General features: G+C 35.4%; 2 protein-coding genes across 5 annotated transcripts; both read left to right on the top strand.

Annotated features, from left to right (window-relative positions):
* The first annotated feature begins 201 nt into the window (after nucleotides 1–201).
* On the top strand, nucleotides 202–3,328 carry LOC105633380 (putative plastid-lipid-associated protein 4, chloroplastic). Of its 2 annotated transcripts, none has more exons than XR_001046812.4 (6): nucleotides 202–576; nucleotides 1,112–1,225; nucleotides 1,563–1,658; nucleotides 1,946–2,015; nucleotides 2,629–2,696; nucleotides 3,004–3,084. XR_001046812.4 is itself a non-coding variant. In XM_012215970.4 (6 exons), exons 1-6 carry the CDS (start codon nucleotides 265–267, stop codon nucleotides 3,074–3,076), a joined length of 738 nt encoding a protein of 245 aa, XP_012071360.1. In that variant the 5' UTR covers nucleotides 204–264; the 3' UTR covers nucleotides 3,077–3,328. The 2 variants fall into 2 exon arrangements, 1 of the variants encoding a protein (XP_012071360.1); XM_012215970.4 differs by having other exon boundaries at nucleotides 204–576; nucleotides 1,946–2,020; nucleotides 3,004–3,328.
* Nucleotides 3,329–3,610: 282 nt separating this feature from the next.
* On the top strand, nucleotides 3,611–12,176 carry LOC105633437 (putative plastid-lipid-associated protein 4, chloroplastic). 3 transcript variants are annotated; one of them, XM_089723400.1, is made up of 9 exons: nucleotides 3,611–3,973; nucleotides 4,073–4,164; nucleotides 4,377–4,476; nucleotides 10,016–10,608; nucleotides 10,809–10,900; nucleotides 11,101–11,199; nucleotides 11,396–11,470; nucleotides 11,783–11,850; nucleotides 11,933–12,176. In XM_089723400.1, exons 4-9 carry the CDS (start codon nucleotides 10,377–10,379, stop codon nucleotides 12,003–12,005), a joined length of 639 nt encoding a protein of 212 aa, XP_089579526.1. In that variant the 5' UTR covers nucleotides 3,611–3,973; nucleotides 4,073–4,164; nucleotides 4,377–4,476; nucleotides 10,016–10,376; the 3' UTR covers nucleotides 12,006–12,176. The 3 variants fall into 3 exon arrangements, with proteins under 3 accessions (XP_089579526.1, XP_089579525.1, XP_089579527.1); XM_089723399.1 differs by having other exon boundaries at nucleotides 4,051–4,164; XM_089723401.1 differs by lacking the exons at nucleotides 3,611–3,973; nucleotides 4,073–4,164; nucleotides 4,377–4,476 and having other exon boundaries at nucleotides 10,304–10,715; nucleotides 10,787–10,900.
* The last annotated feature ends 304 nt before the right edge of the window (nucleotides 12,177–12,480 follow it).

Below are 12,480 nucleotides of genomic sequence, written 5' to 3'. Positions count from 1 at the left end.
TTCATTTTACTGTTTGTAAATGTACACTTGAATTAGTCCTCTGCACCGATCTTAAAGTAAACCGTCGTTGGACGACAACATCATGTCATTAAAAAACAACGGTCACTCGCATTACTTATATTTAGTTAATTATCACCACCATCATTGAAACGACGCCGTTCGAGCGCATAATCACGAGTAGAACTAACTAACATTCACTGCCACCTGATAGAAAAGAGCCCCCACTTTCAAGTTTCAAGCTCCTGAAAAACTCACCATATAACAATGGCCTTATCTTCTCAAAACTCTCTTTCAATCCTCACTACCTGTCAATTCTCTTCTAATTCATCAATCCCCAAAGTTGCCACCTTTCACTTGTCTTCCATACCCATCGATAACAACCAAACCCGTCTCTTGACCCTTTCAACCAGTAAAAACTCAAACTTTGATAAATGGAGAGCTAAAGTTTCTTTCTTCCCTGCTTTCTTGAAAAAGGGCAAAGATGCTAAGGTTCTTAAGGAAGAGATTCTTGAGGCCATTGCTCCTCTTGATCGTGGGGCTGATGCCTCTTTTGAAGACCAGCAGAGAGTTGACGAGGTTTGTGTATTATTTGATCATCTCAGTGCCTCTTCTGATTGTTAATGTTTTGAAATAGCACTTGGAATTAGCAATTGAGACAGCCCCAGTTGGATTTGCCTCTTAACTTTGATTTTTGGGCTTAGGATTGTAATTCAAGATAAGGAATAAGAGTACGTTTCTTGGAAATAAGAAATACTTAGTTTATGTTTTGGCTTGTTATCAGGAATATTCAATATTGAATGCACTTCGTGAAATAGCATTCTGTGGTTTAAAAGGAATCCAATATATTATATTTCAGCAACTTTAGTTTATACTGAAATGGTGGTGTTTTGAAGTATAATTCTGAACATAACTAACATTTTTATTTTTATTTTTTATTTTTTTTAAAAAAATATGACTTGAAATGTGATTTTTTGGATTAACCACACGGTTCCATTCCCATGACATTTCTAGGGTGACTAAACTAGTATACTAGTGAAGCTTTCTAAAATTTTGATGGAAAAGTTGACATTTTTTGCCAGTTTTCAGTGTTTATATGTGTGTATCTTAATAGATTGCACGCCAACTTGAAGCAGTTAATCCAACAAAGGAGCCACTCAAGTCTAATTTACTAAATGGGAAATGGGAGCTTATTTACACAACTTCACAATCAATTTTACAAACCCAGGTAAGCTGAATTATTATGCAATTTTGTTTTTCTTCGATGGGTATTTTCCTATTTTTGTCCCTTGTCTGAGGAATGAGAATTCTTTCGACGTATCTCTATAGAGTGTCTTGTTTTGATGTGATTAATAATCACTTTGTTTTTTGGTTTTGGTATGTTTTGCAGTTGTCTCTTTTTGTTCACTTCTTTTTCGTCATTGATGTTAGGCATATAGTTGCTTTCTTGCTACATTTCTGTATTTTTTCAAGATAGAGGATTAGAATTAAAACTATTATTATAGTCACTTCTTTTGTTTCCTGCATAAACTGATATAGCCTGAAAAATAATGCTATGCATGCAGAGGCCCAAATTCTTAAGATCTAGAACGAACTACCAAGCAATTAATGCAGATACACTAAGGGCCCAGAATATGGAATCTTTTCCATTCTTCAACCAGGTAATTTTCCAGTTCCAATTAACTATGGAATCTTTGTTATTCTTCAGAAATCTTTTCTTTTCAAATTCTCTATGATTTTCTGATAGAAGCAATAAACTTATTTTTGGGTCAAGGTAAGATCTTTCTTTGGCGGTCTTTAATTAGGCCTTAATTTCATCTATCCTCGACGTTTTCCATCCAACAATAATTTGCTATAGTAATATTTGAATTTTTTTTTTTTTTTTTTTTTTTTGATGATTCTTGCATTTACTTTTGCTTGTTAACTGATATTAATTAATGCCTTGTAGGTGACCGCAGATTTAACTCCTTTGAATGCAAAAAAAGTGGCTGTCAAATTTGACAAATTCAAAATTGCAGGTCTGGTAAGTGTTGTTCCTGTTACTATTGTAGCATTTGTCTATAATTTTACAGATGTCAGGTTCAATGAATTGGTGCGAGCTTTCTAGTATTACTAATTCTTTTCATTACAAATCTTGTAGCAAAGTTCACATCTGCTTAAGTGCAATAGATGATTCTATTTTGTTTTATCTTTATATTGTTACTATTTTATTCTTTCGAACGTGTCAGAGGTACTATTTGAATTTGAAGGTTCAATTAGCTTCTGCTGAATTGGTCCATCTGTTAATTTTATTTAGTTATTCAGTTAACTGATGATTCCACCGTTCATCTAATATAATTTTTATTTTCCAATGGATTCAGTGCGAACTTTTGCATAAAAACAATAGATAAAACTAACATGATCATATCTGTGCACATTATTGTTGCGTACTTCATTAAGGCCAACCAGGGAAATTTTGTTGTTGGAAAACTAACCGCAAAAAGTGAATTTCCTGCAACAGTAAAAGTATAACTTTCTTTAGAAGTGTATGCAATTGGTGATAAATTGATTGTACATTATCTGAATATGTAGTCTTGAACTTTAACTTATTTTAGAAACATGGATAAATAATCTATTTATCATGGTTCCCAGATACCAATTAAGGCACCTGGAAGAGCTCGTGGTGAGTTGGAAATTACATATTTGGATGAAGAACTGCGGTGAGTTTGACTTGACATTATTGTTTCTGGGACTAGAAATTAACTAATTTTTAACTTCAAGAATCACAATCCTTTTTATATTTTCCTCTCATACCAATTGTTGAAATGGCTTCTTGTAATATTCTTTTGTTATTTCCGAAAAAGGGGTTCTTTCAATCCTTGATGATCATGTGACTAGTTCTTGTTCATTTGGGAAAATCACTGCAAATTTATTAGTTTCAAAGCACATCTTTTGGCTCTGTTGCGACTATGTAGCTGAACTCACTTGTATTACTTCAACTGAAACATGCATAATTTTTTCCAACAGAATTTCCAGGGGTGACAAAGGAAACTTGTTCATCTTGACAATGGTTGATCCATCGTATCGCGTCCCCATCTGATGTCTCAATCGCATTGTGGCACTGTAACTGTCTTGCTTGATCACGGGAAGGAGAAACTTGCTTCATTTGTTGTATAAATATGTTACATACAGGAAATTGTTTTGCTTGTTGGCTATTTCCTCAGGCCTGCAAGATTTTGCATACAAACATGTGATGGCTCTTTTTTCTTGTATCTGTACATATAGACTTTATACATTCAAAATACTGTATTAAGTAAGCAATATTGAAGTTAAAAAATTCAATTTCTTCATATTTTTCAACTCTTTTAAGGAAATTTTTTAGGGCAATTTTTTTACCATATTAAATCAGAAATAATCAGGGAAGACTTACCTACCTCTTATTTATTCTAAAAAAAAAATTTAAAATATGTTTTGATTACAACTATTCTTAGGAATAAATTTTAAAAGAATCTTTAATTTATTAGTTTGATATGTAATCTTATTCAATTCTCAAATATCAACAAGTTTTCACCTTGATTCATTTTCATGTAAAAATTTCCAATTTTCCATATTATAAAGACACGTGCCTAAAGACTTACCTACTGCTCCACCACCACTAATGGCCGCCGCCACTTCTGCTGCTGCTGCTAACCTAAAAACGCTTACCTCCCCAACTGAACTCTTAATTACTACTTCTCATCCTCCACAAACTATTCTCTCATCAAAATTTCTTTCCTTGTCTTCAAAACCCAATACCCATATTGAGATAAGCTCTAACAAGAATAAGATTTATGATGCTGTTGATTCTTGGAAATGGAGGGCCAGAGTTTCCTTCTTTCAGGGTCTTTTGAAAAAAGATTAAGATGTTAATAGCCTTAAAGAAGAATTATTCGAGGCTATAGCTCCTCTTGATCGTGGGGCTAAGGCTACACCTAAGGATCAAGAACGAGTTGATGAGGTTAGAGCTTGATCTTGATTAATTTACCTTTAATTATCATTAATTTGATCAGATTATGGATTATGCGTTTTGATCAGATTGCTCGTAAACTTGAGGCAGTGAACAAAGTAAAGGAGCCTTTGAAGTCTAATTTGCTGAATGGAAAATGGGAGCTCATATATACAACATTTCAATCAGTTCTTCAAACAAAGGTTATTGCTCTGTTCTCTCTCTGTTTATTTTCCTGCTGTACATGTTTAACTGATCTGTAACTGGCGAACTCAATCTTTCTAACAGATACTTGTTTCATAATTAGTAATGATTTGATTCTAAATTTAGATGCATTTGGCATGTTAAGAGAAAGGAAAATAAGATTAATTACAGAACCTGTAATTAACTATTGTATGTAATGTTCTTGAAACAGAGGCCAAAGTTGTTAAGACCAAATGGAAAAATCTACCAAGCAATTAATATTGATACTCTTAAGATCTCAAAACATGGAAACTTGGCCATTCTTTAATCAGGTACTTCTTCTTAATTCTTATCAAGTATCTGCAAAATATTTCAATTTTAGTTGCTAGTTTTTCGAGTGAAAATACGCAATGTATTCATAAATCTTAGCTTGGAAAAAAAAATGGCAAGCAACCATACGACAATATGCGGTGGGACCCACACGTGTTGAAAATAAATAAAAAGGGCAAACTTATGGGTCCTAGTGGAACCCATGATCTTTGACAATAGAAAGGAAAAGAGAGAAGGAAATTCGGCGTACGCGTTATATTTTTCGGTGGACGCGTTATCCTTCTCCTATAAATAGGAGAGAGGATCCAATGCTTCAAAACACACGAGCAAAAAATAAATAAATAAAAGAGATTTTTAGAGAGTTCTTCAAGTTTTAGAAAGTGTTCTAAAACTAGTATAGAGAAAAATAATGAAGATAATTTTGAGGTGTTTTTGGAAAACACTTTTGAGTGCCACTATTTTATATTACTCTCTTTGTGTACTTACTATTTTTTTTAGTGCAAGAAATATTTAAATTGGTCCCGTGGACGTAACCCTAAACAGTTAAGGGTGAACCACGTAAATTTTTTTTTCATATTTTTATTTTTTCGTTGCATAATTATTCTCGTAACTTTTATCACCGGGCCCTAACAAGTGGTATCAGAGTTGAAGGTTTCAACAGATCTAGCCAAGTAGACAGCGGTACCGGATCCGTAGATATATTTTGAAAATAAGTATACCACAATGACGAGAAAATAACGACGAATCCATTTGTGCAGTTCATTTAAAAAGACGTTGCAGAATCAACCTAGTGATGAATAGTGAGATAGTAACTCAAAATTGGTGGTGAACAGTACTATTGGCGTTACTGTTGATAAATCCATCACTATTAAGCCCAGCACTATTCACACATAGTACTATTTACAGGTACTATTCACGCATACAGATACTGTTTACGTATACTGTTACTATTCACATATACTACTATCACGTATATGGTTTCTAGTGATGATAATATTCCGCACAAGTCAAAAATGGACGATAGAACAACAGGCACAATGGTTAGACTCAACTCATCAAACTATGCAGTATGGAAGATATTAATGGAAGATCTTCTATGCTGCAAAGTTCTCTTTGAAACAATTGAGTTGAAAGTAGTTAGACCAACTTCAATAAATGAGACCGGTCGACTAACAGAAAAGCAGTCGCAACCGTCAGGCAGTCTGTTGAATGAGCATCGTAAATCATATCGCTCATGAGAAAGATGCCTATTCAATTTGGAAGAAGTTGGAGGACATGTATGAACGGAAGAATGCCCAGAACAAAGCTTTTTTAATCATAAAGCTTATAAATCTGAAGTACAGAGATGGCGAAAGTGCTTCAGATCACTTGGGAAAATTTCAAGAAATTTTGAACCAACTGACGACGTCAAAAATAGTGCTAGAAGACCAGTGCAAGCACTATTCTTATTGAGTTCCTTGCCAGACAGTTGAGAGACGCTGATTGTCACGCTTAGTAATATGTCAGAAGGGAATCTGACCTTAACCACAGTTAAGGAAAGTATTCTGAATGAAGAAACTAGACGTAAGGAGAATGGTACGAGTAGCAACTCAGATGCACTCGTTACAGTTACAGAAAGGAGGGGGAGAAGCAAAACCAGATATCCCATAAATCCAAACAAACATGAAAATTCACGGAGAAGATCCAAGTCAAGAAAAGGTGTCACTTGCTATCATTGTGGCAAGCCCGATCACATCCAAAGGCACTGCAGAAAATGGAAGAAGGAACGAGCCAAAGAAAATGATGAGGAAAAGAAAGACGATACGGAGGTAGCTTCAATAACTATTGATGTTGACGCACTTGGTGATGGTAGTGCGCTGATTTCTCATGCTCATCTCAGTGAGTGTTCTACTAGTCAACAATCTCTTTGGATTATTGACTCTGCCTGTTCATATCATATTTCTTCAAAGAAGAAATATTTTTCATCACTTACTCTCGGAGATTAAGGCCATGTCAAGACTTTGAATGGCACATATGTGAAAAATTGCGGCATTGGAATAGTATGCATCAAAACCAATGCCGGTTATGATCTCTAGTTGGAAGATGTGAGATACACTCCTACGGCAAATTTCAATCTGATCTCAGTTCATTGTCTTGATGAATTGAGTTATGCAAATCTGTTTGTCAACAGAACTTGGAAGCTTTCCAAAGGTAACTTGGTGTTCAGAAGAGAGAGAAAGTTCAACACCCTCTACTAAACCCAGGTCAAAGTTTGCGCAAGAGTGGTGAATGCATTTGAAAATTCATCTGCTGAGTTGTGGCACAAACGACTTGGTCGTTTGAGTGAGAAAGGAATGGAGACTCTCACCAAGAAGAAAATGCTATCTTTGAAAGGTTTGCCTTTAAAAATATGCGCTGATTGTTTGTCTGGTAAACAACATAGAGTTTCCTTTCAAAGATCCTCTTCTCCTTCTAGAAAGCCTGGTATTCTAGAATTGGTACACACTAATGTTTGCTCAATGGGTGACAAATCCTTGAGTGGTTGCTCATATTACGTCAGCTTTATTGATGACCATTCTAGAAAGGTGTGGGCCTTACCATTAAAGTCAAAAGACCAGGTGCTGATATGTTTAAAGTCTTTCATGTCACTGTTGAAAGACAAACAGGAAGAAAGTTGATATGTGTTAGAGCTGATAATGGTGGTGAGTACAAAGGACCATTTGAGAAGTATTGCTCAGAACACGGCATCAGACTTCAGAAGACAGTTTTCAAAACTCCACAACAGAATGGAGTTGCAGAGAGAATGAACAGGACCACTGTTGAAAGGGTTAGATGTATGCTCTCTTATGCTAAACTTCCGAAAGCGCATACGGTAACTATTTACGTATACCACTATTCTGAAAACTGCAGTACTCATTGCTTCAGCCCAAAAGGTTTTTGGAAGTTTGGCATGAGAGAGCATACATCTAATCCTTTCAACAGTGGTCCTGTTCATTCTCTCTACAACTCCATTCTGTTGTGGAGTTTTGGGAACTGTCTTCTGAAGTCTGATGCCGTGTTCTGAGCAATACTTCTCAAATGATCTTCTGTACTCACCACCATTATCAGCTCTAACACATATCAACTTTCTTCCCGTTTGTCTTTCAACAATGACATGAAAGACTTTAAACATATCCAATACCTGGTCTTTTGACTTTAATGGTAAAGCCCACACCTTTCTAGAATGGTCATCAATAAAGCTGACGTAATATGAGCAACCACTCAAGGATTTGTCACCCATTGAGCAAACATTAGTGTGTACCAATTCTGGAATACCAGGCTTTCTAGAAGGAGAAGAGGATCTTTGAAAGGAAACTCTATGTTGTTTACCAGACAAACAATCAGCGCATATTTTTAAAGGCAAAACCTTTCAAAGATAGCATTTTCTTCTTGGTGAGAGTCTCCATTCCTTTCTCACTCAAACGACCAAGTTGTTTGTGCCACAACTCAGCAGATGAATTTTCAAATGCATTCACCACTCTTGTGCAAACTTTTGCCTGGGTGTAGTAGAGGGTGTTGAACTTTCTCTCTCTTCTGAACCCCAAGTTACCTTTGGAAAGCTTCCAAGTTCTGTTGACAAATAGATTTGCATAACCCAATTTATCAAGACAATGAACTGAGATCAGATTGAAATTTGTCGTAGGAGTGTATCTCACATCTTCCAACTAGAGATCATAACCGGCATTGGTTTTGATGCATACTATTCCAATGCCGCAATTTTTCACATATGTGCCATTCAAAGTCTTGACATGGCCTTAATCTCCGAGAGTAAGTGATGAAAAATATTTCTTCTTTGAAGAAATATGATATGAACAGGCAGAGTCAATAATCCAAAGAGATTGTTGACTAGTAAAACACTCACTGAGACGAGCATGAGAAATCAGCGCACTACCATCATCAAGTGCGTCAACATCAATAGCTACTGAAGCTACCTCCGTATCGTCTTTCTTTTCCTCATCATTTTCTTTGGCTCGTTCCTTCTTCCATTTTCTGCAGTGCCTTTGGATGTGACCGGGCTTGCCACAATGATAGCAAGTGACACCTTTTCTTGACTTGGATCTTCTCCGTGAATTTTCAAGTTTGTTTGGATTTATGGGATATCTGGTTTTGCTTCTCCCCCTCCTTTCTGTAACTGTAACGAGTGCATCTGAGTTGCTACTTGTACCATTCTCCTTAGGTCTATTTTCTTCATTCAGAATACTTTCTTTAACTGTGGTTAAGGTCAGATTCCCTTCTGACATATTACTAAGCGTGACAATCAGCGTCTCTCAACTGTCCGGCAAGGAACTCAATAAGAATAGTGCCTGCACTGGTCTTCTAGCACTATTTTTGACGTCGTCAGTTGGTTCAAAATTTCTTGGAATTTGCCCAAGTGATCTGAAGCACTTTCGCCATCTCTGTACTTCAGATTTACAAGCTTTATGATTAAAAAAGCTTTGTTCTGGGCATTCTTCCGTTCATACATGTCCTTCCAACTTCTTCCAAATTGAATAGGCATCTTTCTCATGAGCGATATGATTTACGATGCTCATTTCAACAGACTGCCTGATGGTTGCGACTGCTTTTCTGTTAGTCGACTTCAAATCGGTCTCATTTATTGAAGTTGGTCTGACTGCTTTTAACTCAATTGTTTCAAAGAGATCTTTGCAGCATAGAAGATCTTCCATTAATATTTTCCATACTGCATAGTTTGATGAGTTGAGTCTAACCATTGTGTCTGTTGTTCTATCATCCATTTTTGACTTGTGCAGAATATTATCACCAACAGAAACCGTATACGTGAATAGTAGTATATGTGAATAGTAACAGTATACGTAAACAGTACATACATGCGTGAATAATAACTGTAAATAGTACTATGCGTGAATAATGCTGGGCTTAAGAGTGATGAGTTCAGCAACAGTAATGACAATAGTACTATTCACCATCAATTTTGAGTTACTATTTTATTATTCATCACTAGGTTGATTCTGCAACGTCTTTTTTTTAACGGACTGCACCAATGGATTCGTCGTAATTTTCTCGTCGTTGTGGTATATTTATTTTCAAAATATATCCACGGATCCGGTACTGCTGGCTGGATATGTTTAAACCTTCAACTCTGATACCACTTGTTAGGGACCGGTGATAAAAATTATGAGAATAAGTATGCAATGGAAAAATAAAAATATGACATACAAAAATTTACGTGGTTCACCCTTAACTGTTTAGGACTACGTCCACGGGACTTCCAAATATTTCTTCCACTAAAAAAATAGTAAGTACACAAAGAAAGCAATACAATATAGTGGCACTCAAAAGTGTTTCTCGAAAAAACTCCAAATTATCCTCACTATTTTTCTTTACCCTAGTTTTAGAACACTTTCTAAAACTTGAAGAACTCTCTAAAAATCTCTCTTATTTTTTTTTCTTTTGCTCTTGTGTGTCTTAAAGCATTGCATCCTCTCTTATTTGTAATCTCTCTTATTTTTTTTTCTTTTGCTCTTGTGTGTCTTAAAGCATTGCATCCTCTCTTATTTGTAGGAGAAGGACAACGCATCCACCGAAAAATATAACACCGTCTACCGAATTTCCTTTTCTTTTTTTCTTTTTATTGTCAAAGCTTGTGAGTCTTACAAGGATCCATATTTTTCCCTTTTTTTATTTACTTATTTTCAACATGTGTGGGTCCTAATGAGTGGCACCACACAACAAATTGGTATCAGAGCACAAATATCAACAATTTTTCACCTTGATTCATTTTCATGTAAAAATTCCCAATTTTCCATATTATATAGACACGTGCCTAAAAACAGTGGACTAAGCTCCATATCCGCAAATTGAGAAAAAACGAACTTTCAAAAAGAATAAAAAATCAAAAGGTTCTACTGCTCCACCACCACTAATGGCCGCCACCGCTTCTGCTGCTAACCTAAAAACACTTATCTCCCCAACTGAACTCTTAATTACTACTTCTCATCCTCCACAAACTATTCTCTCATCAAAATTTATTTCCTTGTCTTCAAAACCCAATACCCACACTGAGATAAGCTCTAACAAGAATAAGATTTATGATGCTGTTGATTCTTGGAAATGGAGGACCAGAGTTTCCTTCTTTCAGGGTCTTTTGAAAAAAGGTAAAGATGTTAATAGCCTTAAAGAAGAACTATTCGAGGCTATAGCTCCTCTTGATCGTGGGGCTAAGGCTACACCTAAGGATCAAGAACGAGTTGATGAGATTAGAGCTTGATCTTGATTAATTTACCTTTAATTATCATTAATTTGATCAGATTATGGATTATGCGTTTTGATCAGATTGCTCGTAAACTTGAGGCAGTGAACAAAGTAAAGGAGCCTTTGAAGTCTAATTTGCTGAATGGGAAATGGGAGCTCATATATACAACATCTCAATCAGTTCTTCAAACAAAGGTTATTGCTCTGTTCTCTCTCTGTTTATTTTCCTGCTGTACATGGTTAACTGGCGAACTCAATCTTTCTAACAGATACTTGTTTCGTAATTAGTAATGATCTGATTCTAAATTTAGATGCATTTGGCATGTTAGACAAAGGCAAATAAGATTAATTATAGAACCTGTAATTAACTATTGTATGTAATGTTCTTGAAACAGAGGCCAAAGTTGTTAAGACCAAATGGAAAAATCTACCAAGCAATTAATGTTGATACTCTAAGAGCTCAAAACATGGAAACTTGGCCATTCTTTAATCAGGTACTTCTTCTTAATTCTTATCAAGTATCTGCAAAATATTTCAATTTTAGTTTCTAGTTTTTCGAGTGAAAATACATAATATGTATTCATAAATCCTTGCTTGGAAAAAAAAAAATGGCAAGCAACCATATGACAATATGACATGATTTAATTAGAGCATTCAGCTGAAATTGAAGAGTTACCCATTTATCCACAGGTCACTGCTAATTTAGTGCCTATAAATGCAAGAAGGGTAGCTGTTAAATTTGACTTCTTCAGGATTGCTGGTCTGGTATGTAAAAGTCTGTTGCAATGTTAACATTACAATTCTTAATGTTATCCAATGAGGTCTCTATTCAAAATATAAGATTTGGCAATCCTTTTTCTCTTGAGCTGACTTTTGGGAAATGAGTTAGACTCGGTCTTCAATGTTGGGCCACTCCCATGGACAATCCTCCTCTCGAGCTAGCTGCTTTTGGGAGTGAGTTAGCCCGTCCATTTTATATAACTTTCAGCATGACAAAAAGGCTGGCTGAATGGATATCCAAAACCATGATCAGGTATCTTAGAAATTGATAAATAATATCCTTTTAATGCTTTATAGATACCTATTGCATCACCTGGAAGTGGGCGTGGTCAGTTGGAAATCACTTACTTGGATGATGAGTTAAGGCAAGTAATATACATTTATCCAAAAAAAAAAAAAAATTCAAAGACCCATCACTCATATTGGACTATGGTTTCTTGTCTGCAGAATTTCAAGGGGAGATAGAGGAAATTTGTTTATTTTGAAAATGGTGGATCCATCCTATAGAGTCCCTCTCTAATGAAACTCATTCTTGAAGAGGATGTAACAATGTGAACTATACATATACAACAAGGGTCCGTTGTCCAGAAAACTCGAATAGGAAATCTTCCACTCTTAGCATAAATGAAAATACTAATCAAATCACATCTCGTTAGCAACTAAATAAAATTTATTACGGCTTATTATTATATTTTTCTTTATTTTTCTATATTCCGTTTATTTCCCTTGGTAATATAGACTAGACTGTTTGAGAAATTAACCAGTATCAAGCTAATGAATTGTTATAATAGGAAGGAATGAGGAATTAGATGTGTTTGTCATGTAAAAGGGGTGACAATGGCTGAATTATTGAATTGAAATTAGGAGCATTTTGTCCTGATTTTCTGGCTAAATTAGATGCCAATCAAGACAACGGATTCTACATTTGAAGCACTCTCCCATATGGCTTAACTTCTTTGTTATTATTTTTTGTTTTATTTATTAAAAAATATAAG

Source organism: Jatropha curcas, chromosome 6 (genome assembly GCF_041381405.1).
Source record: "Jatropha curcas cultivar XTBG-Jc1 chromosome 6, XTBG_Jcur_1.0, whole genome shotgun sequence".
In the NCBI taxonomy this organism is placed as follows: domain Eukaryota; kingdom Viridiplantae; phylum Streptophyta; class Magnoliopsida; order Malpighiales; family Euphorbiaceae; genus Jatropha; species Jatropha curcas.
The sequence above is the reverse complement of the archived record's forward strand: the minus strand, read 5'-3'. Positions and strand labels throughout refer to the sequence as shown.